Here is a 27,902-nt window from a genome sequence, read left to right on the forward strand (position 1 = left end):
TACTTTTCTGCACAGCATTTCTATCATTAGAGTAAGAGATTCGTTACTGTTGAGGAGAATGGGCACAAGAGGCCACAGTCATGCCCAGTGGACCCAATAGTCATTCACAAGGGAGCCTGCCTGACCAACATGACTCCCCTAGACCAAGGACATGATGCAGGCCTGACTCAGGTATAGGAACATCTCAATGCCCTCTTTTAGCTAGCTATGTGTGGTCACTGTACCTATATAAGCCCCCTCCCTTGTCCTAAGAGATAGACCAAGACATGCATCACTAAATTCACCTTTCTGTGCCCCTATTCCTTCCACTGTGCTCTCAAGCCTCTGCTTGAGCGTTACATTAAGATATATACCTTACCAGGTAAATTACCATATAAAGGTATATATAGGTACCTCGATTAGGTAAGTAACTCGCTCTCTACGTAGCAACATAACAACGCGCTCTATGTAGAATTTTCTTGCCGGTTGAGTGAAAATTAGGTAAATGTAGAGGGATAGGAGGACGTGGGGGTGGGTGGCGAGTGTGGGTTCCCCTATTTTTACACGGTTGACACGGCAAGAGGGTCCAGAACGCCGGGCTGCGCCACGTGGGGCTCATACATGGGGTACCGACTGTACCTGGCCGTTACAGAGAAGGCCGCTGAGAGGGCACCATCAGCAGCAGGCTAGATGTGCTGACTATACTGTACACAGTACCTTACTTGCCAGGAAGGTAGGTAGCTACCTACGCTGCCCGGTGCTGACTGTACAGTCGCACCCACCCACCACCACCCTGTCTGGCCTGTCACTTCTTGCCATCGCCGTAATAATAATTACTCCGTACCCCGTAAGTAAAGCAAGGCAAAAGGAGGCTGAAGGAAAAAGAAAGCAAACAAGAGGAAATAAATCCCCCCCGGGAGTCCATCACTCTTCCCCCTCCTCCTCTGTCCTCTCGTCTCACAGCCCCTCTTGTCTCTGGACCTTGTCATCATCGTCCGGGACCTAATACCTCTCCCCGCCTCGCCGCCTCCCCGCCTCGCCGCCTCCCCGCCTCGCCGCCTCATTCTTGTCCTCCCATTCCTCGGCCTGCCCAGCCGCCGCTGCCTCGCCTTCGCCGCCTCGCCTTCGCCTCCTCCGTCCGAACTCTCCCTCCCTCCTCGTCTGTCTCCGCCCTCCTTCCTACCAATTCTATCGTCAATCCATCGCCGCCACCGTCTTCGCAAACCATCCCGAAACCGCCGACCGAGAAAACGTACATAGCGAGTCCACACGAGAGCCGACATCCAGGCTCCGGCCCCCCTTTTTGACCCTTTGACAGCTTTGGCCATTCGGATCGTCCCGCACCCGACCGTCAGCCAACCCCATTCCATCCCATCCCCACGGGCGCTCTGCCTGCCTGTCTGCCTTTGCCTGCCTTGCCCGACAAGGAACAAGACCCAAAAAAATCAACCGACTCGCGCGACACCTACCAAGCATCTTCCTCGCACCTCGCTCGCCTCGGCCTCTCCAGTTTTCGTTTCATCGAGCCCTTTTCCACCTCCATCATGCCTCGCGCCGCCGTCGAAACCTCCGCCGCCGTCGTGCGCAGGAGAAACGGCCTCCTCTTTGACCGCGCCACCGAGACGCCCTCGCCCACGCCCGCCTCCTCCTCTCCCCCGCCCACCGGCGCCAGCAGCCGCCCTCCCGCCACGGGCAGCGCGCGCATGGGCACCGACTGCTTCACCACGACGACGCTCGAAACCACCATCTGCGCGCTGACCACGGACCGCGGCCGCGTGCGCACCGGCGAGTGCCTCCCCACCCAGGTCGCCTCGAGCGAGTGTCGCCCCAACTTCATGTGCACCACCGACACGAGCAACAACGACGTCTGCATGCCCCGCCACGACGGCCTCGACACGGGCGGCATCGTCCTCGCCGTCATCTTCGGCGCTCTCGTCGCCCTCGCCATCGGCGTCCTCGCCTTTCTCTGCTGCCGCGACCGCCGCCAGCAGAAGCGCTTCGCCGCAAAGGCAGAGGCCGTCGCCCTCGCCCGCGCCCACACCCGCAAGCAGCGCGCCCAGCAGCAGGACGCCCGCACCCCGCTCATGCGCCAGCAAGAGGGCGCCCCGGGCAGCCCCAATCCCTTTCAGGACTCGAGCCAGCCGTGAAGAGACGGGCGTGGAGGAGCAATCAGTGTCTTTCTTTGTAGCCAAGGTCCTCGCGGCCGACCTCGGACAGGAGAGGAGGGAAAACGGGACATCCCCCAGACCAGAGCAACATCATCAGGAGTAGGTAGGCACGGTAGGTAGGCAGGATACCCTCGGCGGCACGTAGCGTAGCAGAAGCAGCAGTAGGATAGCAGTAGCAGTCGAAGCAGGAGTAGTACGAGTTTGGAAGCGCGCCCGCACTCTTACACACCAAGTCGCCTCGCAAGCTGGGACCAGCGCGCAGCTGCTCCCCTCCCCCCGCAAGGGAAATGCTTTCCTATGTCTGCCTGTCTCAAACAATAATCCTCGCACTTCCCCTGCTCTGCCCTCCCGTCATTGTTCATCGCGCGACTGACCAAAGATCCGTGCATGCTCCATCGCCCTCTTCTCATCCTCACTCCGCTGTATACCTTCCCGGGGGGAATCCGGCAACATGTACAATCGCTTTCGTCAATGCTGTCGCTCGGGCACCCAATTCCCCTTTCGCACCCTCGTCCCGTCAAAGCTCGCTCTGAAAACGCCGCGAGCTGCTCCCGACATTATAAAACGCCCCCCAAGTGTCGACCTCGCGCGTCGCATAGGCCGCGCGTCGCGTCACGCTGCTTCGTCCCGCAACGGCCGCGTCGTTGACCGATGTAGACGCCGCCCGTCGCTCGGCGCCGTTGCCGAGGCCCATCGACAGGGGCCTCGTCGCCGCGCCCCGGCTTGTGATGCCGATGCGCTCCAGCAACGTCATGCGCTTCGAGGGGCTGCAGTTTTGGAGCCGCTCGCCCGCCTCGCCGGAGCTTTGCTAAATCCCCCGTAGCGAGGCATGGCCTGTGAGCGGACTTCCGATTTCCCCGGGCGCGCCCACCGCGCGGAAGTGGGGGTTGAGGCCATCGCCGGCGTCGGGTGCCCATCGGATCGCGGGCGTGCCCGTCGAGCCAGCGCCGCGCCGGACGTCAAACGTCCCGCCCCCGTTCGACCCGTTGCCCTCGGTGTCGCACAGGTTCAGCAGGTCTTGCTCCATGATGCTCGCATCGCCCGTCTGCGCCTCGATCTGCGACTTGATGGTCCCCAGGTCAATGTATCCATCCGCGTCGGCGCTGCTTGTACTTGCCAGGTCTTTGCAGGCCTGGCACAGCATCAGCCGCACCGCAACGTGTCGGGGCTGGGCCGAGGCGCGAATCGAGCCCAGGCCCGGAGCCGGCGATCCGACGCTGAATCCGGGCGGAATCGTCGGAGAGCCCCAGGCGGCCGTGCCGAAGCCGGGCGGGGGAAACGGTTGCGCCCCGGCACCTGGAAGCCCCCAGGGGCTGTGCCCCACCGGGAAACCCGCGTCCATAAAGGGACTCGTCGCGAACCCTCCTCCTCGGGGACCAGGGGGATGGTGGCGCAGACTGCCCAGGTTCACGTCCGATGACAGCGGTTCGTCGTCTTCCACGAGGACTCGGCTTCCCAGCCGCTTGGGATTGTCGTCGTCGTCTCGTGGCAGCCCGTGCGATATGCTGCCCGGCCGCCCGATGGGTGCGGGTCTCCCAATCGGCTGTGAGGGCATTCCCGCTGTGCCGTCGAATCCCGTCGAGTTTTGCCGGACGTGGGTCGGCGGCGGAATCTCCTTGGGCATGGCGAACCCTTGAGCCAGCGGGAACTGCTCGACGCCGGGTGGGCCTTGCGAGAATCCGGGAGGCGGTATGGGCATGGGTGGAAAGCCTCGACCGCCTGGCCCGTTGATGCCCGGCGGGGGCATCATCACGTTGGGTCCGGGTCGGAATCCGAGCGAGAACAGGGGATCATGAGCCATCGGGCCCGGGAACCCCGGCGGCCGCTGGTGCGCCAGTCCTGGGGGTGGCTGCATGGCCATGGGAGGCACCTGGAAAGGCGGCGTCTGGCTGGGAGGCTTCGGGTGCGAGTTTTGCGGTGACAGGTGTTGAGGCTGCGGCTGCGGTGGCGCGCCCCCGCTGGCTTTGCGTTCCTGTCCGATGGGCCCGGGGCTGGCGCGGACTGGTGTTGCCGAGTGAGGCGAAGGGTTCTGGCTCGGCCCTGAGGCGGCCTGCGACGCTGCCGAGCTCGCCTGGCCCGTTTCCTGCTGCTGGGCTTGCTGCTGCTGCTGCGACATGGTCCGCGTCCGCATCGGCGTCGGCGCCTTGGGAATGGCTGGCGTGGCCACCGGGATCTTGGGAGAAGCGTAGTTAGCCGGGTTCGACGGGTGCTGAGGCAGGACCGTCGGGATCGAGACGGGATGGTGCTGATGCTGCCCGCGCTTGGCGGCATGGGGCGCGTGTTGGCTGCCGAGTTTCTGGGCCGGCTTTTCCTCCCGGACCCTTTCCCGCGCGCCCGCCGCTGCCTGGGCTTCCCTCTGCGCCTTGGCCGCCGTGGCCCTGGCCTCCTTTTCCCGCTTGTCGCGCTCTTGCTTGTCCTTTCGCTCCTGGGCCTCTCGCTCTCGCTGTTCCCGGAGCTCCTTTTCCCGCAGCCGCTGCTCCACGCGTTGCTGTCGTTCGCGCTCCTTGGCCTCGCGGACCTTGCGCTCCTGCTCGGCCTGCTTCTCGCGCTGTTCGTGGAGCCGCCGTTGCCGCTCGGCCTCCTTCTTTAGGCGTGCCTCCTCCTCCGCTTTGCGCTGGGCCTCCTTCTGGCGTCGCTTCTCCTCGGCCTTTTGCCTCTGCTCGGCGGCCTTTCTTTGCTCGGCCTCGACCCGCGCGGTTTCCTCGGCGATCCGCTCCGCATCCCTTCGGGCCTTTTCCTCGGCGAGGACCTGCTTCTTCTGGGCCGCCTTGTCCTTCTTCTTCTGCGCGTTCTTGGCCCTTTTGGCCCTTTGCTCGTCGACCTGGCGGCTCTCCTCCTCGAGCTCTTCCAGCAACTTCTGCTGTCGCTCCTTGGCCACCTTTTCCTTGTACGCGGACAAGACTCGCTGCTCGAACATGCGGGCGGCGAAGATTTGGAACATCCGGCGGCCCTCTTCCATCCGTTGCTCCTCGGTCATTTGATCCTGGCAGCAACATTCAGCATGGAACCTAGACGGCATCGTTGTGGACTGGTTCGAGTATACCTCTTCGTCCTCATACTCCTCTTCTTGGCTGTCCTCATAGTCGTCCTCTTCCTCTTCCTCTTCCTCATACTCGTCCTCCTCTGGAGGTGGATGGTTATGAGGAGCCGAGTATGAGCCGTTGGGGTGACCGAAGGTGCGTGAGAAGTGCTCCCTCGCATCCTCCTCGCGGGCCATCCTTCGTTCGGCGAGCTGCTCCATCATCTCGATGAAGCGCTTTCCGTCGTTTTTGAGGAGATCATCCGCCACGGTGAGAATGCCGCCTAAGTCCATGTTACCATATGCGCTGAGAAGTGTTTCAAGGAGCTGCGTACCCTTGACCTGCAGGCTGTTCCCAAACGTCAGGAAATCGGCAACGTCTCGGTCGTGAGCGCTGTGGAACTCTTCGGGGGGCTCGTCGTCGCTAAACTCGTCTCCGTCAACCTCGTCTTCGCTATAGACCTCGTCGAGCTCCTCCTCGTCCTCGTCGCCGACGTGTTCGACGATTCGGCCGTGCGAGGGCGGTTGGGTCGCGTACCGAGCCGGCAGGCGCCGAGGGGGCCGGATCGGAAAGTCTCGCGGCGGCGGCGGCAGCAAGGGGGGGCCCTCTCCTTGGTTCGCGAATTGCTCCAGCTCCAGGTAGTAGGCGTCGTAGAGCCCCTCTAGCTCCTCCTCGATGGCGGTCCTCTTCCGGCCGCACACGGTGCAGCTGCAGGTGTGCTTCTGCTGCTCCTTCATCTTCCTGAGGACGGCGTCCTTTTCCACCTTGACCAGGGACTTGCGCTCCTCCTCTCCCAGCCCGAGCCAGAATTCTTTGATTCGCTCGCGTTCCTCGTGGTTGCTCGTGCTCCAGATTTTGTCCCGAGACATGCCCGGACCGCGCGTGACGACAGGGGCGTTGACGGGGCTCTCTGCCGTTGTCGCCGAGGGCGTCTCCCCGGCGGCGTCGACTCCGGCGTTCTTTTTCTTCTTTTTCTTGTTCTTCTTCGACTTGGCCGTGGGCAGATCAGGGTGACCGTTGGGGCCGAAACGGGACGAGACGCCGTGGGCGGCGGGGTCGTCAGCCTCGTCATCACTAGTGACGGCGTCATGGTCACCAACGGGGTCATCCTGCGGGTTGAGCGGACCGGGCGCAGAGTTTGCGTGCCCGTTTGCCGCCAGCTCAGCAGCCGCCTTTGCCGCCGCCTTTTGACGGCGCTTTTGCTTCTTGCGGTTCACGGTCGGAGCAGAAGCGTCGAGGGCGAGGAGCGCGGCGGGCTGGTCGTTTGGCTTGGCCGAGGTCGTGGGGGTCGAAGGCTGCGACGAGTCCGAGGCGGTGCCTTTGGGGACGGTGATGAACTTTGAGCCATCCTTGTTTGTGTATTTTGCGATGTTGCGAGGCGACGGCGGCGCCGGGGGGGCCGGTTTCTGCTTCGAGGCCGGCATCGTAGGTGCTGTGCGTCTAGGGAGGGAGAGCAGTCGACAGCATCAAGAGGTTGGTGGTCCCGGTGGCGGTCGTGGGCGGGAACCGAGAGGGGTCTATCGGTCGAGGCAGGACGTGTCAGTGTCTGGCAGACGCGGGCCAGTCGGCGGGAGTTGGAGGGAGCGAGGTGCCGCTCGGGGGCGAGGGAGATGGATGGTCGGAGGTCGGTGGAGAGAGGATGGAGGCACAACTCGGAGGCACAACTCACAGATTCAGAGTCCGGGTTAGGTCAGCAATGACGCAGTGGGGGAAGGGGAAAAGCAACAATAGGCCCCGTTCGAGACAACGAGAGGAGAGAGCGCCAGCGCGTCGAGATGGTTGGCAGCTGGGACGAGGGAAGCGGAGGGAGTGGGAAAAAACACAGCTGGGTAGCCGCCGGCAACCTTGAGGTTCGTGACGGGAGCAGAGGGTGGGAAGTCACCGGTCGGTGCAATTACATAGCGCCTGGTACTTTCTCGCACCTTTTTGGGGGGGATCATGCAGGATGGCCGCTGCTGCGCTGTTGAGGCCAGGCCAGGCTGAGGTAAAAAAATGGGGCTGGCCCAGAAAGCAGAGGTGGCGCGTGGTTCTGTCCCAGTCACGTGCGAGGTCACGAACTTGCCATCGCCAATCCTCAGCCAAGCCTCAGCCGGAGCATCAGCTAAAGCCACAAGCAGCTGCACATGTCGAGTTCGCCGACTACGCCTCGAATCCCCCTTTTCTGCGCCGAGCAATCGCCGTGCCACATGCCTCGGGGAGCCGTGAGAGAGGCAGGTTGGTATGCAGAGGCATCATACACCAGGCTGCAAGTGGATGCCGATGGAAGCCGGACACTCGCGTCGCGACAGTGAGCCTTGACGTCGGCGGCAGCAGCCTGCATCGCCACCGGCTACCCTCTCGGAAGCAAGCGCTCATGGCGAGACGGATGAGGGGCAAACTATGCTCCCCATTGCGCCAATCTTCCAGTGCCTGGCCCGACCCGACGGCAGTTTTCTTTGAAGAATCCCGTGCTAGTCGGCCCTCTTCTTGAGCCCAAACGGACGGACTCATCACCACCATCCGCACTCAGTGGGCTGCCTACTTCTCCAGTCGTGTGTATGCGGTGGTGGCCAAGAAGGCGATGAACTGGTGGGTGCTGGTAGCCCGCGATTGGGCAATGCTCGCCCGGTTCATCTGATATGACGATACTCTTCGTCCAGCAGTACTGTTGCAGGCAGATGGCGTTGTTATCATGACGTTGCATCGCACACACTGACCCGCGGTATTGATCCATGTCCCCTTTACATGTCCCTTCTAGATGGTCCCCCTTTTCCAGTTTTGCATCACGTAGTGGGAGGCGGTATATCTAGTTGAGCAGGAGCCCCATCTGGCTGTTGATGCATTCACACTTTCAGACAGACCAGCCTCCATTCGGGCGAGGAACACGAGCTCGACGTGCGTCGAAGCAGCAGCAGCACGTGCGTGCAGTGTGCGCCGTACATGCATCGATGTTGCCGAGGCGAGTCGCAGTCGGAAGGACGACTGTGGTTATCTGAACTGTCTTTGGGACGGAGTACGGATAGACGCCGACGAATCCAACACGTCCGCGGAGCCCATGGCCAGGAGCCAACGAGACGACCGATTGCCATGACCCGGCCACCTGGCTCGGAGTAACTAATGGTTCGGGTTCGAAGGATCTGGCTAAACAAGCCGGTTGACGCAGTGCACAGCCTCGTATCGGGTCGCCAAGTAGCACATGTCTCCGACAACTGGCATTGGCGTCTCGTCAGCGGCAGCCAGCGGCCGGGCTAACATGGATGCGTCTGTTATAGCAAGCTACCGCCGTAGGTGCTCGCGCGTTGATACGGGCGCACGCACAAAGGCACATTGTCGGCGCTACTCGGGCTATTGTTCCGAGTACGAACAACAAGGGCTTATGATGTAGTACCTGCCTATGCGGCGGATCCCTCGTGGCAATACAAAGACTTGGTGCTGGTTCGTCGTACCTGAGCAACACGCATCAACAAAGACGGCCTCTTGGCAATTGCTTGCAAGACGGCTGCTTGTGCCTCCTTGCACGCAACCAATGGCCTGTTCCTGTCCTCCGTTGCACCAAAAGCTGCTGCCGGGATGACTGCCTTGCCGCGCATCGGCGTCGCCGTTATGTAAGCCAGCCGCACTGTATCCACTGGTGTCTACTTCGTACTGTACTGTGCTTTGTCCTAATAAGGCTGGCATTCGGGCGTCATCAAGGACTTGTCCCCAGGACCCTTTCTTTGCTCGCAATTGCCGTCTCTTAGCATCCTCTAAATCCACTGGGCCCTGCGGCATAGTCTTATCGCCCTCTCCACCCCTCGACACCGTTCCTACCACTGGCAGCGCGCCTCGCAGCCCGTCGATGAACCGCTAGCTCAAAGGGCCGTCTCAGCTCGTATTCGACCGAAGAAAAAACCAATCCTCCTCCACCTCACCTCACCCGCCGTCCCTCAGCTCCTATCTTCTGTCCAACAGCAAACGAAGCGACACGCCCAGACAACAAGACAGAGCCGGGGCTTAGCTGTTACTGTCTCGCCTGCACCCATTGTTGGCCGAGGCCCCTTTCGGCCCCGACCCCTGCGAGACGAACATTGCCAGTGTACCGGGGCACTCTGCTCGACAATGGCGAGCGCAAATCCCCAAAATGTCATTCGCAGGTATGCCTCCCCCGCTCGCCACCGTCTCGGGCGAGGCCTTTGAGCTGACGCCCCCGGTCTTGCAGGAAACTCGTCATCATTGGGGACGGCGCGTGCGGCAAGACGAGCTTGCTGAGCGTATTTACCCTCGGCTATTTCCCAACAGTACGTTGCCTCTCGCACACACGCCCCCCTCTGTCTCCGGGCTTCGCTAACGCCGCCGCAGCATTACGTGAGTCCCGTGCAGAAGCGACGCTCAGGACAAGATACAGCACTGATACAGCTCCCAAGATTCCCACCGTCTTCGAAAACTACGTCACCGACTGTAGAGTAGACGGAAAGTCGGTCCAGCTGGCTCTCTGGGATACGGCCGGCCAGGAGGACTACGAGCGATTGCGGCCCCTGGCATACTCGAAAGCCCACGTCATCTTAATAGGCTTCTCCATCGACACGCCCGACTCTCTCGACAATGTCAAACACAAGGTACGAGCTCTCTCCTCCCCCCCAACCTGGACGAGACTGATGGTCGTGGCTCCGTCGTAGTGGGTCGAGGAAGCTACGCGTCTGTGCGCAGGCGTTCCAACAATCCTGGTTGGGTTGAAGAAGGATCTTCGAGAGGACCCCGTCGCAATCGAAGAGATGCGCAAAAAGTCGCTTCGCTTCGTCACTCCCCACGATGGCGAGCTCGCCGCCCGAGAAGTCGGCGCGAAACGGTACCTCGAGTGCTCCAGTCTGAGCGGTGAGGGTGTCGACGATGTGTTTGAGGCCGCCACCCGCGCCGCCCTCTTGACATTCGAAAAGGGCGAAGGCTCGGGCTGTTGCGTCATCCTGTAACGGCTCCGTTCCGGCCGCGTCTTGTCCAAGACTTGCGGGATAGGCTCGATTCACGGACCTCCGAGGCAGCGGCTGACGCCGGCAATTGTCTGGCCGCGGTATTCTTATTTTCCTAAGCCGCCTTATGGGCAGGGGATGCAGCGGGGCTCAGGACGCCGTGCCAGGAGGCTTTTCCGTCAGGTGTGGATTGGGCGCTGAGCGACCTCCGTCTGTCACCGCCTTTTGTGCTGCAACCACACGGCACACCCGCCCTGGAGAACCGCCAAGACACCGTCTCGCATCTCTCACGACGTCACGAGACGACCCTTCATATCTTCTCGTCCGCCCTCTTCACGATTTTCGGTCGGCATTTATCGTCACTTTCCTTGGGTCCTGGTATCTGGCAAGCGAAACATTGGCTCTCCCATTTCTCTCTCCACCTCCCTTTACGCGCTCTTTCGCTCGCTCTCTCTCTCTTTATCACTCGTTCTTGTACCGGCGAGTCAGCGAACTGCTTTGCGATGATGCATCTTTACTCTTTGTATTAATACGACCGGCGATTGCCCGGCGGGCAAGTGGAGACAAGCAGCGAAGACGTAGGTTAATTCGTTTGCATATGTTGTCTCAGTTGGTCGTTTGTCGACGCATCTCCGGGCAAAGGGAAAAGGTGTACGGCAGGGCTTCTTGGAAAAAGGACTGGAGGGGCTGTTGGCATTAATGACGGCATTGGCTACTTGGAATCCCTATGCGTGGCGGCGAGGCTTGAGTCTTGAGAAGTAACTGAGATTATATGCCGTCCCAAAGCGCTTCTTGACATCCTTTGTTGCCTTCTATACAATTCCCATGCTGATGCAGTGCCGGTGATACAATGCCAACTCCTGTCAATGACTATACATGATCCCTGCACATTGTTGCCCCAATCGCCTCCGAGTCCTTTCTCTTGATTTAGAACTTGCCGAGCAGCTCACATCCTATTTCTTTGTTGCCCTTTCCTTTTACACCAACACTTGTTAAGCGGCTTGAACATCCCTCCTTGTTGTCCGTTCTTCCAACACTCGCCAAGCACCTTCCAAGTGTCCTTCCTACCTCTTCCACTCGTGATTCCATGCATTCTTGGCCGGCGAGTCCGTCTGGAACCTCGCGTACTCGATCGGCACTCCGTTGAGTCCGTAGATGCCCTTCTTCTCCATGGCAACGCGGTACAGGTAGCCCTCGCCCCTGTTGCCCGGCCCTCCGGTCTTGCGCAGCTCTTCGCAGGCGTTGAACATGCCGGCGTGCATGCGGCTGCGCTCCTTGTCGAGAGCCTCGTGCTGCTGGCGGCGGAAGAGCTGCCAGGCGCGGTGGATGGTCCAGTGGCGCAGGTAGCGCAGGCGGGCCATGCGCAGGGGGGGCGGCGCGGGGGAGAACATGTTTTGCTTCAGGACCTTGATGCGCGCGTGGTTTTCCGACCGCATGGCCTGGCCTTTGCGACGCTTGGAGCTGGCGTCCTTTGTGGGTGCCGACTTGGCACCTCCAGCACTGACCTTGGCCCGTTTGGGCTGCTTCCTCTCGAGAATAGAGGCTGTTGTTGAGAAGAGGCGGGAAGTCAGGGGAGCCAGACGAGCGAGGACCGGCTGGCGGCCAAGCATGCCGCGGAGCGAGAATGTCGAAGCCATAGTTAAGTTAGAAGAATCCTGGAGGGGTGGGGGCAAGGGCCTGTTCTGAAGCGATGGCGATATTTCGTCCCGAAAAGCTCCTACACGCTTCACACTCCAGGGCCGCGAGGGGACCGACGCGTGCCGTTGACGGGCTGCAGAGGCTGGCGTTTGGGGGGACTGCGGCCGTTGTCACTGTTCGCTAGAGACTTCTTTCGCTTCGGACCCGAGGTCTGGTTTTCCGCTTCGTCAGCGGATTGGGGCTCGGGGAGGCTGCGAGGTGCTCGCTCTGCCACTCCGTTCTTTGGCACCGCGTGGTTGCCTGCAGCGGGACACGATGTACGAGCTCGCTTCGCGAGGCGCTCGACCTCGATCTCGTTCTTGTCTTCGCAGTAGGTGTAGTCTTTGTCGTCGGGGTCGTCGGTGCAAGAGTCTTCAGAATCGTCTTCGAAGTCTTGGGGAACGGTCTCTTCCGGATCCGAATGGCGGGCCGTCTCGAGCTCGGGCTCGTCCTTGGCCCAGCCAAACTGCCGGAGCCACTGCGAGAGCTCGAGCTGGGCGGACACGTCTCGGCACGCGTAGCGTCGGCTCGGGTGCAAAGGGTCGGATCTGAATCGCGGTGCGAGGTAGAATTCGTGGATGTACTGCAATTGGCGAGGAAACTGTTAGCTTCTTTTCTGTCGTGAGAGTCGTGGCGGATGGAGTTCGGATAAAGAAAAGCCCGACAAGGCCTCTCACTCCACCCCCCACCACCCACCACCACCCACCACCACCAAGGGACCTTTCATCACTTACCTCGGTGCCAGGGACCTCGAGGACGAGCAAGTGCTCGAAATCCTTCTTGTGCAGCAGCTCGTGGAACGCTCTCCTTGCGATGCGGATGTATTCGATTTCAAGCATCTCGCAGAGCCTCCAGCCGGTCGACTTTTCCAACACCAAAACGACGGCCATCCACTCGTGGAGCAACGTCTCGGCCCCGATGGCGGCCACTTTCCCGAGCACGTGCACAAACTCCGAGACCTTTGCGCTGCGTCGGAGCCTCTCCCGCATCTCGTCGGGCGCTCTGCCGTCTTTCTCGGCGAACTCGTTCGTCCACAGCTCGAGGAGCCGGCCGAGGTCGGCCCGCGAGGAAGTTGAGTCGAGGGCGGCAAGCTCCCGCAGCTGCTGGCCGAGGGGCTCGTCGTTGCCGCCGGCCCGGTGAAAGCCGACGAGGCTGACAATCATTTTGGCGATGGCTGGCACCAAGACCTGCAGCCGGGCAGTGTACTCTTTGACCGGCCGCGGGACCTGGCCGCAGTATGTAAGTCGTTTCGGCAGGTCCTCCGGGCCGTACGCCAGGATCGAATGCCAGCCCGGATGTCTCCACGGCTCCCACGCCATTTCGGGCCCTTTATCTGTCGGTACAGTCGCTTCCAGGTCGTTTGTGTCGTCTTCATCTCTGTATTGGAAGATGTAATCGCCGCCTTGGTGGCCGAGGTAGTACCTTGGGTCGAACAAAGTTGAGGAGACCGCCATCTCCTTGGTATCCTCGTCGGCCCAATCGCCAATCCGGACTCTCTTTGGGGAGAAGACCCGTGGCCACCACTCGGCCTCTCGACGCGCGTGTCGGTCGTCCAACGCCTTTTTCTCCGCCCATTCCAGCTGGACCGCGTCCGCCAAGTCCATGATTTCCTGCACCTTGGCCGTGTGTGGTTCAAGCCGGTCCGCACTACGCCGCATCAAGAGGCTCCACCGTTCTTTTTCTCGGACAATTTCTTCCTGCGCCGCCATTCGGGATTCGTGACTAGCCGCCAGACGCGCGAGGATGGGACCGTATCTGTCCTGCTCCGTTCGGTGGTTGCTGTCGTCCCAGGCGTCTTCAAATCCGTGCTGGGTAATGTACTGTTTCCAGGACTCTTCATTGCTCCCTTCACCACTGCCGTACAACTCGTGGCCTGACGCTTCCATCGCGCGTGCGCACTTGGTGCAAGTTTCCATCGGTGCTGCGTGGTCGTTCAGGACGGCAACCTTTGCAAACGGGAGAGCAAGTCTCGAGTTGGACAATATTCGGGGGCGTCAGTGACGCTTAACTCGAGATGATGCAACTTCCGCCAAAATGGAAGCGGATGCTTATAGCAAAAGGTAGGTGGGCCGCCTCGTTACCGGGAAGCTGCTGGCTGTTCGCGGTGCCAAGCACCGCGTCGCGGTTCGTTGGCTTTGGACAGAGGGCTCTTTGATTTCGTTCCGACACCAGTTCGAGTACGACTGGCTCAACCTGCAAAGTCTCGTGCGAAATGGGGATACGCCGGTGCGATGATCCGACTTTTTGGTCTCGTGCGTTTGGTGAGCGTCCAGATGTCGGCTGATGAGGGACAGCAGGAGAACCCTCGACCATGACAGCAGGAAACCGGGTTTACATATACCAAAATGTGGCGTCATGGGATCAGCCTGGGGGACTAGCGAGGGCGTTGCTTCAAAGAGTTATAGAGGCAGCGAACTCTATCCTCCAGGCTTCCAAACCAAGCATAGAGCTAGCAGCCTTGCGCTGCTGCTACACAGTCCCGGTCTGCATGAAAAACTATGGCTCAAAGGTAAATCAAGGTCATGGGCGGCTTATTTGGTTGCCCGGAAGCCAACTCGCGCAGGCGTGGCTTGTTCCACTCCAGCCAAGCATCCTGTGCGTATAGACTTCCCCTCGACTCCCTCTCGGCAAAGTTGGTTTTTTTGCTCTTTCGCTTTTTCACAAACAGGATCCTCTCGCGCCCAAACCCTGTTTGCAGAAAGAGTCGATATCCTGCGATGTTACGGGCCCAAACTACACGTCTCCTGGCGGACTGAACTCGCATCAAGGCTTTCCACCCATTTCAGCCTCTTTTTCTCGGTCGCTTAGCCAGCGGGTTTACCACATCTCACGAGTATCGTTGTAGTATCCATTCGTCCATGGAAGCCAACATGTTTGCTCCCGAACGACATCCTGTCTCTGAAGCAGGTCCTTCTGCAAGGCTCCGGCAGAGGTACGGTCTGGCAGCAGACTACAAACAGCCTGATGACTCTGAATATGACGACTCTGAATATGACGACTCAGAGCCTGACGACTCAGAACTTGACGACCCAGAACTTGACGACTCGGAAGGCACAGCCTCGGATAGCGATACTCCAGCTTTCGGGCCGGCTTCTCGGCCAGCTTTCGGGCAGGATCCAGTCAATGTCTCCGAAGCGTTCAACTGTTTGGCCGTCAGTGACCTCGAAGCCAGCCCCGAAGACGCTGCCACATCACCGGACAGGACATGTCGCTTTGACGATGAGGATGCCGAATACCTATCGCCGGACTCGGAACTGGACTGGGAAAATGCCCCTTTCGATTACGACGTGATTTTCGAAGCCTCTCGGGGTCAGACGGTTCCGTCCGAGGTTGGCCTTCCCGACGGCACCCCTGTCCTTAGGGCATTCGTCCCGCGCCTTGCCAGACAAGTCGCCGGTGCCATCGCAAACCAGGCGCAGGCTGTACACGGCCAGGTTGTTGACGCCTACAACGGAGGGGTGGCCGGGGTCGGGCAAGCGGCGCAGGTTGCCCAGGTCGTTGCGCGGGAGGTAGAACGGAACGGGTTGGTGATGGCTCAGGAGGCCCTGCGCCTAGGCAACGGCATCTCGAGGATGCTGCAACAGCGCTGGCCCGGCCTCTTGCGTGCCACGGGTGAGGATGGTTGGATGGACAGGGTCGCCGAGGCGGTGGTGCAGGCAGCTGCGTTGATGCCGCCGCGAGAGCGACAGATGGCACTGGCCAGGAACGGGCAACGGTGAGAAGGGGGCAATGGGTTCGTGCTGACTGATATCTCCAAGCAAGCCGTCTTTCGCTCGACGGGGGAGTCATCAGGGTGGGGTTTGAGAGGTAGGGTTCGTTAATATGGGGATACAGACGCTTCCTGCACGACCAGTTGCGCATACACATTGCAAATCACCATCTACCACTTGTCTGATTCCGTCTTTGACGTGCATTTACGCTGATGATCAAGAAAGCCAAGATTACGAGGTTCTTAACCCCCGGCCCCCCCCTTCCCCAGCCAGAGCGTCGAGCCCCCACGATTTGGCTTGGGCTGATTCATCTGTCGACTGCATGCTGGTTCCATGTGGGAGGGCTGCACAGTCCCTACGCCATCCTATCGAGGCTCCCAGGCCGGCCACACGCTTGGGTCAGCCTCATTCCTGTGGCTCGCTTGTGGTTGGCCGCCGACACTTTAAGAAGAACTTTCCCACAAAGCTTGAGGCCGCCAACTCGGGCGTGGCGGCGTGGTGCCTAAACTCTGACAGGTTCTTGCTCGTGGACGAGAAAATGCATCTCGACCCGCGGGCTGGACGTGGAGAGAGAGACGCGCCGCGTCGTGTTGGTGGAGTCGAAGTGCGCTGCGCGTGCGTGTTCTTCGAGGGTTTGGGTGGAGCAGGGTGATTGGAAGGAGGGGGTTAATAGCAAGGACGGGAATAGAGATGCTCGAGCTGTAGATGAGATGTTGATGAGCAGCCACAGTGTTCTGGTTGACGGAATACACACGGTGCTGGCCGCCCCTCGCCCCTTTGTCAGGTTGGAGAACTAAGTTAACCACAGGCCATGTACTACACATCCTCCTGCGCCACGAATTGAAGCTGACAGACGCAACAGGCGACAGTGGAAGAGGCAGAACAAAGCAGAGGCGTCGTCCTCGGCCTCGATGCATCGACCTTCTCCGTTTCCTCGGGCTTCTCCCGTCGAGTTAACCACCCATCACTCCCTACTGCTGGCCGCAACCGCCGTGGACGACGCGGATCCAAATATACATGCGCGGTGCTCACGAACTTGGCGGATCGCCTCGAGACAAGTGCAGGAACCATGGTCGATAGCGATCTCGACGTGGTGCGGCATGGTTGACAGTCCAGCAGCTGTCCCGTGCTGCCACGGTTGTCACCAGGAGATGCTTCCATTGTTTGTCTATGGGACATGCAGCATCTGGACGCCATGATTACCCTCCCATGCCCTAGGTACAGGGTGCAAGCGTCGCCGGCCTTTGTTGCCCACGCCCATCCATTGCGGCCAATTGTTCACTCATCCAGCCAAACACTCGTTCCAACGCGTTCGACAGGTGCCATCCAAATCGTGTCCCGATTCTCGGCAAACAACAGCCAGGAAGCCATGAGAAATCCCCCCGTCCAGTCCGAGCCTTTGTTGAATGCGAAAATGATTGCCGGTCCTCGTCTCGGCCGTGCCAACAGAAGCCGCCATGGTCCATTCGAAAGCCCGCCTTGGATGCGAAGAACCTTTTCTGTCCCCACGACCCCTTACAGGCCTTTGCCCTGGATCCGCTCGGCTGCGATGCCGTACGACGCCAGGTTCTCGCCCACCTCGCACGGGTCGTCGGCAAACTCGACCTTTTCGAAGCCGACTGGCCTGTCCTTTTCGAGCGCCATCTTGCCCATCTGTGCCTGGCACCGGTAGCTGCCGAAGCGGAACTCGCACACGGCTCGCCCCGCCGCCTTGATGAGCTCAATGACAACATCTTCCTGGAAGACGAAGCGCTCCATGAACCAGTTGCGCAGGTTCTCGGGGTTGACAAACTCTTGGCTGCCCGTAATGATGAGCACGCGCGACATCTTGCCCGCCATGGCGTTTCTGCCGTACTTGATGCGGTTGTGCGAGGCCCGGACGCGGCAGCCGCGGATGACAATCGTCTTGGTCCACGAGTTGGTCAGCAGCTTCTGCGCCGCCTCGGGCGTGAAGAAGACGACCTTTGCTGCCGCCGTGTGGTGCTTGACGTTGTCGGGCAGGTTGATGTAGGTGCACCATACGCGTCCAATCTGGCTGATGGCGCCGAGGAGCTCGCTGTACTCGACGTCGGCCGGGAGGTTGGTCAGCCAGAGCGCGCAGTTTTGCCCAGGCACGAGATACTCGGCGCTGGCGTTGTTCTCCGTGTGCATTCCATGGTAGCGACTCGAGAACTTGTTGGAGTCCTGGCTCTGCAGCTGCATCGCGGCCAGGCTGTTGCGTCGCCTCTCCGGCTCGGCCACGGCCATCATGGGCTGGAAGCCGGTCGACTGGCTCTGCTGCGTGTCCTCGGCCGCCGTCGCCGAGAGAGGCCTTTGTGTACGGGTGCGCGGAAGCGTAGCTTGGAGCTGCCGAGCTGCAGTGGTTTGGCTCACCGGCCGGGCAGTCGTGCGCCATTCCGGCCCTGGGTCGAAGAGTTGGTCGCCGTCCCGCCCGGGCGCGATGGGCTGTTTGGCAAACGAAGACTGCCAAAGAGGCGCTCCGCCGGCGTGGGATCTTGGCATCTGCGCAAACGGGCCGCTCTCTCCAAGCGCCTGGGCCGAGGCACCGGCACGTCGAGGCGAGCCATTCACGCCGTCATTGCCAGCGTCGCCACGGATTCCTTGGAGCTGATGGGCAACGCCGGTGGCCGCGGGGCTAGAGCTTTTTTTCGAGTCATCAGATGAGCCGAGATGCAAGGACCGGACTAGACTTACGCTGGGCCACGCCGAGCAAACGCCCATCGCGACTCCGACGAGCCCAGTGTCGCTCTGAAGTTGACGGGCCAAAGAGCCAGGCCGCCGGGCAGGCCCACGCCCCATACACTGGGAAAGATGGCCTGGCGAGCCGGATCATAACGGAACTGGCCGAGCGGATCTTGAGCCGCGGCACGACTCTGCGAAGCTCGAGCCTCATCGGACGGGCCGATGGCAGGGCCTGGTGAAGTGGCTCGGGAGCAGTGAGGACTGGGCGTCAGGCGGGCTGACGGGTCGGAAGCCTCGGTGCGAAAGTGATGCAGAAAGCCAGGGGTGCTGCAAGTGTCGATGCTCAAGTTTCCTGGGGGAAACCCCTGGAGGCGGCCGGCGTCGGGCAAGACGCGCGCGCCTGACGACGGATTCATGGCGACGAGACGCGCTGGGGAAGCTGTTTGGAGATTGGAAGCTCAGGGAGCGAGATGAAACAGGGATGAGCTCGATGAAAAGGAGGAGATGAAAGAGAAAGCAATGTGTGGCGCGAAAAGTCGGATCGAATCGGGGGAGATCAGGGCTATATAGCCCGGGGGGTGGGAGAAGGGGGGAAGTGAATTGGTGCTGGCTCGGGGTTGAGGCCCTGGCTGGGGCATCGATTTGGTGAATAACGCGTGTTCGAGGGAAAGGATACGTCATTGAATGAGGAGGGAAGCCTGTCTCGAGAGGGTTGGCCAAGTGAATTGGGCGGGGAGGGTGCGATAACCAGGGGGCTGTCGGCTGGGCCTGATTGCGAGAGGCACGGGACCTTTTGGACTCTGGCCAACCACGCGGAAGGTTTCCACGGACACGTTGTTTGTTTATCTGGAACAGGCGCTGTTCGTCGGCTGGACGGGCAACTGAGAACAAGACGAATGGCCACCCAGGGGGCAAGCCGCGAGGCGAAACGGGACAACTCGACTGCACCACGCAACACTTCCTATCCTCTGGGCAATTGAACTCGAAAAGGTGCAAACATACGGGCCCCGGCGAATTTACAAAAGTGGAACAGAGACTGAACTGGCTGTTCAGGTCCGGGAGAAGGATTCCCGCTGGGGCGGGCCTCTACCCGCCTTCTTTTACCCTTCCTTTGCTTTTCTAGAAGCCGGGGAGGGTGTAAAGGTCTGGAAATGAGACGCAGACAACTGCTGTTCGCGGCTCTCTGGTGTGTACGGTGAATGGGGAATGCTCTTGGGTTGTTCTTCAACGTGACAAAGAGCGCGGGTAGCAAACGAAGGACGCCAGGAACGCACGTGCTGGTGGCAAACAGGGCAGCATTGGCGAATCTACGCTTCTTGAACGGAACAGTTTCAGAGAGAAGCTGATTGCGCTTCAGGTTGAGGCTGTCGCCGTTTCTATCTATCTGGGGGAGAGTTGCGGTGTGTTGCTAATATGTGCGTCTTGTCCGCTTGGTGTGTGTTGCTTCTCTCCATTCTCTCTTGGGAGTGAAGCGAGGCAGTGTTCTGACTGCTGATGCAGGTATCCGAGGGAGACGCAGACTCGGCGTCATGACCGGTGTTGAGTCGGAATATGAGCAACCCCCCAACCGATTCATGTTCAGCGCAGACGCCGAGGACGATGAACCTTTTGACCGATGAAGACGACGACACACGGGTCAGAAGCGATGAGGAACCGGAAATTTCAGCATCCTACTCGAGCGGTCTCGTTGCGCGAAGTTTGGGGGAGAGGATGGTGGTTGAGGCAGACGAGGAAGTCGTCGGCAGGGCGTGGGCTGTGAACACGGACGACACGGACACGCAACGGGGAGTTTGAGGATACGATTACTTTTCCAGCGGGCACGGACAATGCCTCGAGAGTAAGAGGGAGAGGCAGAAGCAGCCGCGTCTCGCCATTGACGAGGCGCTCGCGGCGGCGAGCCATGTCACCAACGAGAACGAGCCGCCCTTCCCTGCCGCCACCGCAGCCACTCTCAGCCAGCCCGTGAGATGGCTTCGTTGAGATGGTATCCGGGTCTGAGATGAGGGGACGATGGCCCCGTCCTCGGGAGGCTGATGGCCGCTCACAGGGGAAAGACGGACGCAAAACGGCCATCTCTTCTTACGGGGGCTGGCTTGTCTCGTTTCTCTGCTCCATCTTACACCGCTCACGTTGATCAGGCTTATCCTCACACTCATATGCTCACCAGCCGCAGGCCGAGAATCCCTGCGTCCCCATCCGGCGAACCCCGCGCGGCTCGACGACGACATATCATCATCCATGCTGTCTCATCGTTTACGCGGCCCTCCGATTCGACCATGCACACGAGGGCGCCGCCGCTCGGCCGGAACGAGCCAACGGCGTTGGATACCGAGGAACGACACCGCCGCCGCTGCCGCCGGCGCCATTGTTATCCTGCGCCGCGGCTTTAATCTTGCGACTGTGGGCGCGGCCGCGAAAGCCGACGCCAATGTCGACCATGAGTATAAGTATAGAGCGGTATAAATACCGGTCTTGGGTCCTGGTTCTGCAGCGTGGCCAGGCAGCCCCGAGGATCCAACCTCGACTCATCCATCTCTTCTGCTGCAGATGACATAGTCTCCTTTTCTCTTGGAGAGAGCGAGAGAACGGCAGCTCGTCATGGCTGCCAACGCAAGCGGTACGCCGCTCCCTCTCAACGAGGACCCCCTCTTCGACTTTGGCATTCTACGCCCTCTGTCGCTCAGCGTGTACGACGGGGCCGACATCGCCGAGGTGCTCACGGCCGCGCGCGACATCGTCCCCGGCGACTTTGAGAGCTTCGCCGGCGCCTTTGGCCGCCTGGCCCGCAGCGTCTACGACCGCGCCGCCGCCGTCGCCCGGGGCGGTTTCCCATTCTCGGCCCGGACCGCCTTCTTCAGCGCCGCCACCTACTTTCGCGCGGCCGACTTCTTCCTCCACGGCGACCCGGCGGACCCGCGCCTCGTCGACCTGTGGGACCGCCAGACGGACGCCTTTGACCACGGCTTGGCCCTGCTGAGCCCCCCTGGCCAGCGACTGACCATCCGCGCGCCCGACTTTGACATTCCCGCCATCTGGCTGACGCCAACGCCCGAGCACGGCGGCAAGGAGCAGCAGCGGCGGCGGCCGACGCTGGTCGTGGGAAACGGCTACGACGGCGCGCAGGAGGAGCTGTACCACGTCATTGGGCTCGCGGCCCTCGAGCGCGGGTACAACGTGCTCAGCTACGAGGGGCCCGGGCAGCCCACGGTGCGGCGGCAGCAGGGGCTCGGCTTCATCCCGGACTGGGAGCGCGTCGTCGGACCCGTCATGGACCACGTGCTGCGGCAGACGGCCCACGTCGACCCGTCGGCCGTCGGGCTGCTGGGCCTGTCGTTTGGCGGCTACCTGGCCCCGCGCGCGGCCGCCTTCGACGACCGCTTCGCCGCCGTCATGGCGCTGGACGGCGTGTGGGAGTTTGGCCCCGTGCTGGCGGCGGGCTTCGGGCCCGAGATGATGAGGCTGCACGCGGCGGGCAAACGGGAGCGCTTCGACGCCCTGGCCAGGCAGCGCTTCCTCGGCGCCGGGGCCCCGACGCGCCTGCGGTGGGGGCTCGAGCAGGGACTGTGGGCGTTTGGCACGCCGTCGCCGTACGAGCTGGTGACGCTGGCGCGCAACTACACGCTGGCGCCCGTGGCGCACCGCATCGCGACGCCGACTTTTGTGGGCGACGCGCAGCGCGACCTCTTCTTCGCGGGCCAGGCGCGGCAGCTGGCGGCGGCACTGGGGCCGCGGTGGGCGCACCGGCACGAGTTCGCCGACGCCGACGCCGCGGGCGCGCATGCGGGCGTCGGGGCGCTGCGGCTGCAGAGCCAGGTCGTGCTGGACTGGTTCCAGGGCGTGCTGGATGGGCGGGCTGGCGGGGGGAGGAGGGGGGGGGAGCGGGACTTGTGACGCCGAGTCCATCTTTGGGCCTTTCTCGGTGCTCCTCGCGTATATATGGAGTGTCGAGGGGGGGGGGGATGCAGAGGTGTGGTGGTGAGTGATGGCCGAGGGTGGTTGATGGGCTGGCTTCTCGAAGTCGTCAGGGGGGCTGGCCTTGGGCTTTACATGCTCTCACACACGTTGTTTTGCCTGTGTATATCACGTTTGGATACATGTAGACGTGTCAGGTCGCTTCCCTCCGGAGAGAATCAGCAAGCAGTTCGGTGTAGAGGGTGAGAGACTGGACCAACGGCTGTCAGCAACGCGAGCAACTCGAGGGCTATGCCGCCCACGACGGGAACAGATTGCAAAGAGAGGAACGAAGGAGACCGAATACGCGTCCCGTTGTAATAAACCATTGCTGGGGAACCATACAGGGCCCTGCGCAACAAGGGCCCGCCAGGCATGAATCCCGACATGGCATCAACCCACGCCATCGACTCCAAGCCCCCCCAGAAGCGCAAGGCCCGCGTCCAACGACACGGCCCCAGCCAGGCGTCTAGCCAAACACCAGCGCCTTGTGCCTGCGCTGCCAAACCGCCAGGTCAAACGCCCCGTCGACAAGTTCGCAGCTGCGCGGATCGCGCGCCCAGCGAAACGTCAGGCCCGGGACTACCGCCTCCTCGGCGCCGTCCTCCTCCTCGCCCGCGGCACGCCCGAGGTGCACGGTGCAGGCGCAGGCCTCGTAGGCGGCCGTCTCGTAGCGCTGCAGGCGCAGGCACTGGGCGGCGCTGGTGGCGCGCCACGCCTTGCCGGCGATGCGGCCGCGCCGCCGCGGGAGCAGCGCCGGGTACACGCCGTGCCACAGCTTCATCTCGAAGCCGTCGATCCACGCGTCGCGCAGCTCCGGCGCGCGGTCCAGCGCGGCGACGGCGGCGAGCACGTGTGCGTCTGTCAGCGTGCCGTAGAAGAAGAAGGTGCGCGGGGGGAAGGCGGTGGTGGTGGTGGTGGTGGTGGGCGGCGGTGGTGGAGGAGGAGGAGGGCGTCGCCCGCTGCTGCTGCTGCTGCTGCTGCTGCTGCTGCTGCTGGGGGGTGCGGGCGGCGGCTTTGCCTTTGTCGGGCGGGCTGTGGAAGCGGTCGTTAGCTCGTGTGCTGTTGCGTTCGTCATGTTGGGCTTGGTCGGTGGAGGAGGAGGGGACCTTTTCGCGTGTGCACCATGGGGGAGAAGGGGGGGCGGGCGAGTGTTTGTCGAGCCCGGGGGTTGAGTTGAGTCGACTCCCTCGCGTCTGCGGAAGCGCTTTTCCCTCGCAAGTTGACCGAGTCTCGAGGACGGGGGGAGACGAGGTCCCGGTGCTGTAGATGGCATCAGCCCCACGACGCAGCGAAGCCAGGCCTCGACAAGACCAAGTCCCCCAACCAGCCCCGCGAAGCTCGCCCGGCTGCAAAGGACCGCCCTTCCCACACCCGGACCAACCAGGACGATGCGCGGCGGGCGTCGGCGAGGCAGTCACGCCCAGCCGGCCTCTGGCGAGCCGTCTGGTCCTGCGGGCGGGCTGGGCGCGCCTCGTGTCACCGCATCCATCATCCCACGCTCCGAGCACAGGCTGCTGATGTTGGCCTGGCCTGTGCGCCCTCGCGTCTGTTCGTCCATGGATGCCCGACGACGCCCGCTGGGCATCAAAGATGATGGTGCGTGGCGGCAAGTGGCTGCGATAGGGCCGGCGTCCCGGCCTTGGTCCACTCACCATCCTCCGGGGCGGCTCGGCCCCCGGCACCCCCGCTTCCGTCCCGGCCCGGCTCCCCTTGCCTATTCGGGGAGGGCGTGCGGGCCGTCATTGGACACAGGACGCATGCAAAAGGTGAGACGGGTTATTACTTTGACAGACAAAAGCAAGACGAGTTGATGCGACGGACAAAACAAGGCGAGTTGATTCGACAGACTAAAACAAGGCGAGTTGATTCGACAGACTAAAACAAGGCGAGTTGATTCGACAGACTAAAACAAGGCGAGTTGATTCGACAGACTAAAACAAGGCTCACGCTTTAAACTAAGCTGGTTACCAGGCGCTGGGAGAAATAAAGGCTTCCCGTCCTTGAGCGTCGACTCTACGCACTCTGTGGGCGGATTCAACAATAAAGTTTTACTGTGTCTTATGTTCATCACCTCCATCTCCCCCCCTCTCAGCTACTGCTGGTCGCCTTCTTCACCGGCGTCTGCTCCTCCTCGGCGTACGACGCCGCGTTGGACTCGTCCCTGGCCAGCCCCAGCATGTTGGTGTCCCAGCCCTGGCTCTCGAGGTACTGGCGGAAGCGCGCGTCCTCGTGCGTAATCGTGTCCTGGCCAATGTTGGGGATGAAGAAGAAGGCAATGACGGCCGACAGCAGCGACAGGCTGGCCGCCACCCAGAACGGATACTGCGCCGACTGCGTCGTGCCGTCGCCGCCCGCCGCCTGGATGTAGGGGAAGACCCACGTGCCGACAAAGGCCCCGATCTTGCCAATGGCGGCCGCGATGCCGTAGTAGCGCCCGCGCACGCCCGTCGCGCACGTCTTGGCCGCCAGCAGGCCGATGTTGTTGCCCGGGCCCAGCTCGCCGAGGGTGAGGAAGATGCCGTAGACGACGGCAAAGGCGCCGATGTGGCGCGAGATTTGCTCGTACACGCCCGCCATGATGTATCCGACGACGGCCTGCGCCACGACGCCCACGATCAGCGTGTGCTTGGGGCCGATCCAGTCGCTGACAAAGGCGCCGAAGAGGGTGCCGGGCAGGTAAAACATGTTGATGACCGTGTTCCAGCCAAAGACAGTCGTCAGCGGCGCGCTGTCGCCGTAGATGCCGCTGAGGATGGACGACGAGTAGATGCCAAAGGCATACGTGCTGAACTGTGGGGGGGTTAGCCAGAGCACGAGAAAAATGATGCGGCCAAAAGACGACTAGTCTGGCGGATGGCAGCGAGACTGCTCACAAGCAAAGGTAGGGGGAAAGCAACTCACATCATACAGAAACCAGATGAGGCTGACGCAAAACAGGCGGAACCAGTAGAAGCGCAGGACCAGCATGTAGGGCGTTTGTCTGCGCATCGACTCCTTGGCAAACTCCTCGGGCTCCTTGAGGCGCATGCGCATGAGCAGCAGCAGCAGGGGGAAGACGACGCCGATGCCGAGGCTGGTGCGCCAGATGGTCGAGTAATGGTCGTTGTGGGCGGCGGCGGCGACGACGTCTGTCGACGCGGACCGTGTCAGCGTTGAAGACGTTCCTGGTCCAATTCTCGATTCACCAGACGGCCGAGTCGGGAGACTCACAAGGAACAAAGGCGCCAAAGACAAAGCCCCAGTCAATCATGCTGTTGGTGAAGAGGATGAACCAGCGATTGCGCGTGCCGGACTTGAGCTCGCCGCTCGACTCGGCGCAGCCGACACTGCCGGCGGGATATTCTCCTACAGACGTAAGCCGTCGTTAGCTCTCTTCCTCATCCTCCTCCTCCTCCTCACTCATCACTCGGGGGACACCAACCGCCAATGCCAATGCCGACAAAGAAGCGCCAGGCGGCCAGCATGTTGAACATGCCGACGGGCTCGCCGCGGTAGTAGGAGCCGGCGGTCAGGGCGGTAAAGACAACGAGGATGACGGTGGAGACGACGAGTGAGTTTGAGCGCGACCAGCGGTCCGAGGCAAAGCCAAAGACGAGCTGGCCGACGACGGTGCCGGCAAAGGCAATGTCGGCGACGTGCTTGGCGGCGGGCGAGTCTTTATAGACGTTGCCGTACTGGAGCTTGAGGACGGTGTTGACGGAGCCGATGACCTGTTTGTGAGCAAGTTGTTAGCTGTGTCTTGCGTCTCCATGTCCATTTCCCTCTTCGTGTCCCGAGCTCAGCGCTCGTCTTCTTTTTCTCTCGTCCTGTCCCTCGCTCGGCACTCGTCTTCTTCCTCTTCCCTCCTCCAGCCTCTCTGGCCACTCACGTTGTTGATGTAGCCGTCGGAGAACAGGCCGGCACCGCAGGCAAAGACGGGCAGGGCCCGCTGCATAAACGGCTTGGACTCGACGCCGTCGAGGCTGTGGGCGGCGCCGCTGCCGGGGGCGTCTGCGTCTGCGTCATGGCGGGGCTCCGAGGCTTGCTGCTCGGCTGGCGAGCGACGGAAGAGGCGGCCGAGGCTGGCCATGATGGGCGGCTCGTCTCTGTGTGTCTGGCCGAGACAGGCACGGCGGTGAGGGGGCAAGAGGGTCACGGCAGGTCGCCAGACATGTAGGAGCGAGCTCTCGAGGGGAGCAAGGAATCAGCCGTACGAAATATTCACCAAAACGCCTTGCTCACGGGACCGCTTGTCTCTCTGGTTGGCGAAGCTTGGGCCCCCACCGAGGCGGATGCGGCCGTCTCTTTATACAGCGAGGCGCGACATGGCGGCATGGATGGGCGGCGCGTGGCAGCCGAGTGGGTGTCTGCGAGTTGGTGCCAAAGGCCCGCAACGAAACAATAGGAGGAAAAAAACATGGGCCATCGACGCCTCTCATTGGGGGAGCCGCGAGAGCTTTGACGATGGCGGTGGAGGACCAAGTGTGGGGGGGGGGGAGGTACGTACTTGGAGAGGTACAAGCACCCCGCCAAGGGGACGGATGGTACTGCCGCATATTAGCCGGACGAACCAGGCCCGGTCTTGGGCCCTACTAGGGCTGTGTGCCCTTTTAATTAGGTATTCATTCAGCTGGCCTGATGCTGAGCCCTACAAGCAAGCTCCTCCTCCTCCTCCTCCTCTTCCTCCTCCTCCTCTTCCTCCTCCTCCTCTTCCTCCTCCTCCTCCTCCTCTCGCCGCAAACTTGCTCGACTTTTCGGCCGCAGCCTCGTCGCATCTACGTACCTACTGTCGGTCGGTACAGCACAACCAATCACGCATCTCCCCAACAGCCCGAGCTCGACGACGTCGACGAATCGCCAACAACCATTCTTCACCAATGCCTGCACACGTGCGCCCAGACCGGGCTCCCCCTGGCTAGCTCGCGCTGTGGGTAGGGCAGACCAGAGGAGCATGTGGGCCATGGATTGACTTTGCACCCACAACAACAGACGGACGCTCTCCTGGACCCTCCCTCTTCCGGGCAACAAACGTCAGTCCAAGCCCTGACAGTGGAGTCGCGAGTCCGCCGCGGCCCTGGTGCCAATTCAAGCGCTGCCAAGAGACACTCGGCGTTCGAACCAGCCCCCGCTCAGCAACCAACGGTCCCTCCCCGTCTCTCTCCTCCCAGGCCTCGAAAAGAGCGCATGCCCCAAAGCCCCCCTTTAGTCGGCCCTGCTGAGCCTTGGCCCGGCAGCTCTGTCGCACCATGAGCCCTTGTGTCCCCGGCCGGACACGCCGACAGACGGCAGCTACCTTGGCCCATCGTGTCGACGGCCAAAGCTTCTCTGCATCCCTAGACGCACTCTTGTCAGAGTCAAGACAAACCACCAAAGCATCATGTCCTACGTATCATCACCCTGCGCTCGGTAAACTCAAAACCCAACCTCCCACCACGTGCGGAAGCCCAGGGGTCGCATTCGCCGGGAAAGACGACGACGATTCATGCCAACCAGTTGAGCCCCCTCTATCCCGCCAACACTGCAAGCTGTCATATATACCCATGTGACATCTCACTGTCGTTTCACAGGCAGAGAGCATCCAGTCTAGTCGACTCGCCATGGCAAATAGTGCCGCACCCCGACTACAGCCCTGATCTACGCTCATCTGCGAGTGAGTCCAAGGCGCCGGCTTGCCCTCCCACATCGAGCCAACCCTTGTCCCTGACGCCACCATGAACTCTGCGTTCCCACTTGCCCGCAGCACTTGACAACCTCGGAAGAGGCTCTTATGCCCGTGATTTCCCCTTCGTTCTCTTGACTTCCCTCCAGCCC

General features: G+C 61.5%; 8 protein-coding genes across 8 annotated transcripts; 3 read left to right on the top strand and 5 right to left on the bottom strand.

The window, feature by feature from the left end:
• Nucleotides 1–1,523: 1,523 nt before the first annotated feature.
• HRG_01053 (uncharacterized protein) lies at nt 1,524–2,126 on the top strand (the record flags this gene model as incomplete). Its single annotated transcript, XM_044859524.1, has 1 exon — nt 1,524–2,126. One exon carries the CDS (start codon nt 1,524–1,526, stop codon nt 2,124–2,126), a length of 603 nt encoding a protein of 200 aa, XP_044725924.1.
• Nucleotides 2,127–2,664: 538 nt separating this feature from the next.
• HRG_01054 (salt tolerance down-regulator domain-containing protein) lies at nt 2,665–6,591 on the bottom strand (the record flags this gene model as incomplete). Its single annotated transcript, XM_044859525.1, has 8 exons — nt 2,665–2,955; nt 3,019–3,690; nt 3,742–3,815; nt 3,864–4,320; nt 4,369–4,407; nt 4,468–5,130; nt 5,191–5,450; nt 5,502–6,591. 8 exons carry the CDS (start codon nt 6,589–6,591, stop codon nt 2,665–2,667), a joined length of 3,546 nt encoding a protein of 1,181 aa, XP_044725925.1.
• Nucleotides 6,592–9,244: 2,653 nt separating this feature from the next.
• HRG_01055 (ras family domain-containing protein) lies at nt 9,245–10,092 on the top strand (the record flags this gene model as incomplete). Its single annotated transcript, XM_044859526.1, has 5 exons — nt 9,245–9,279; nt 9,345–9,423; nt 9,550–9,588; nt 9,637–9,741; nt 9,802–10,092. The coding sequence occupies 5 exons, from the start codon at nt 9,245–9,247 to the stop codon at nt 10,090–10,092; spliced, it is 549 nt and encodes a 182-aa protein (XP_044725926.1).
• Nucleotides 10,093–11,153: 1,061 nt separating this feature from the next.
• On the bottom strand, nt 11,154–13,652 carry HRG_01056 (uncharacterized protein; the record flags this gene model as incomplete). Its single annotated transcript, XM_044859527.1, has 3 exons — nt 11,154–11,632; nt 11,845–12,349; nt 12,501–13,652. 3 exons carry the CDS (start codon nt 13,650–13,652, stop codon nt 11,154–11,156), a joined length of 2,136 nt encoding a protein of 711 aa, XP_044725927.1.
• A 984-nt stretch (nt 13,653–14,636) lies between these two features.
• HRG_01057 (uncharacterized protein) lies at nt 14,637–15,485 on the top strand (the record flags this gene model as incomplete). Its single annotated transcript, XM_044859528.1, has 1 exon — nt 14,637–15,485. The coding sequence occupies one exon, from the start codon at nt 14,637–14,639 to the stop codon at nt 15,483–15,485; it is 849 nt and encodes a 282-aa protein (XP_044725928.1).
• Nucleotides 15,486–16,991: 1,506 nt separating this feature from the next.
• On the bottom strand, nt 16,992–18,574 carry HRG_01058 (uncharacterized protein; the record flags this gene model as incomplete). The annotated part of the gene is made up of 2 exons (XM_044859529.1): nt 16,992–18,117; nt 18,171–18,574. The coding sequence occupies 2 exons, from the start codon at nt 18,572–18,574 to the stop codon at nt 16,992–16,994; spliced, it is 1,530 nt and encodes a 509-aa protein (XP_044725929.1).
• Nucleotides 18,575–22,578: 4,004 nt separating this feature from the next.
• Nucleotides 22,579–23,187, bottom strand: HRG_01059 (gamma-glutamyl cyclotransferase, AIG2-like domain-containing protein; the record flags this gene model as incomplete). Its single annotated transcript, XM_044859530.1, has 1 exon — nt 22,579–23,187. The coding sequence occupies one exon, from the start codon at nt 23,185–23,187 to the stop codon at nt 22,579–22,581; it is 609 nt and encodes a 202-aa protein (XP_044725930.1).
• A 1,013-nt stretch (nt 23,188–24,200) lies between these two features.
• HRG_01060 (sugar transporter domain-containing protein) lies at nt 24,201–26,181 on the bottom strand (the record flags this gene model as incomplete). Its single annotated transcript, XM_044859531.1, has 5 exons — nt 24,201–24,902; nt 25,014–25,240; nt 25,323–25,457; nt 25,534–25,822; nt 25,981–26,181. 5 exons carry the CDS (start codon nt 26,179–26,181, stop codon nt 24,201–24,203), a joined length of 1,554 nt encoding a protein of 517 aa, XP_044725931.1.
• Between the last annotated feature and the right edge of the window lie 1,721 nt (nt 26,182–27,902).

Source organism: Hirsutella rhossiliensis (genome assembly GCF_020360975.1).
Source record: "Hirsutella rhossiliensis strain HR02 chromosome Unknown scaffold00001, whole genome shotgun sequence".
Classification (NCBI taxonomy): Eukaryota; Fungi; Ascomycota; class Sordariomycetes; order Hypocreales; family Ophiocordycipitaceae; genus Hirsutella; species Hirsutella rhossiliensis.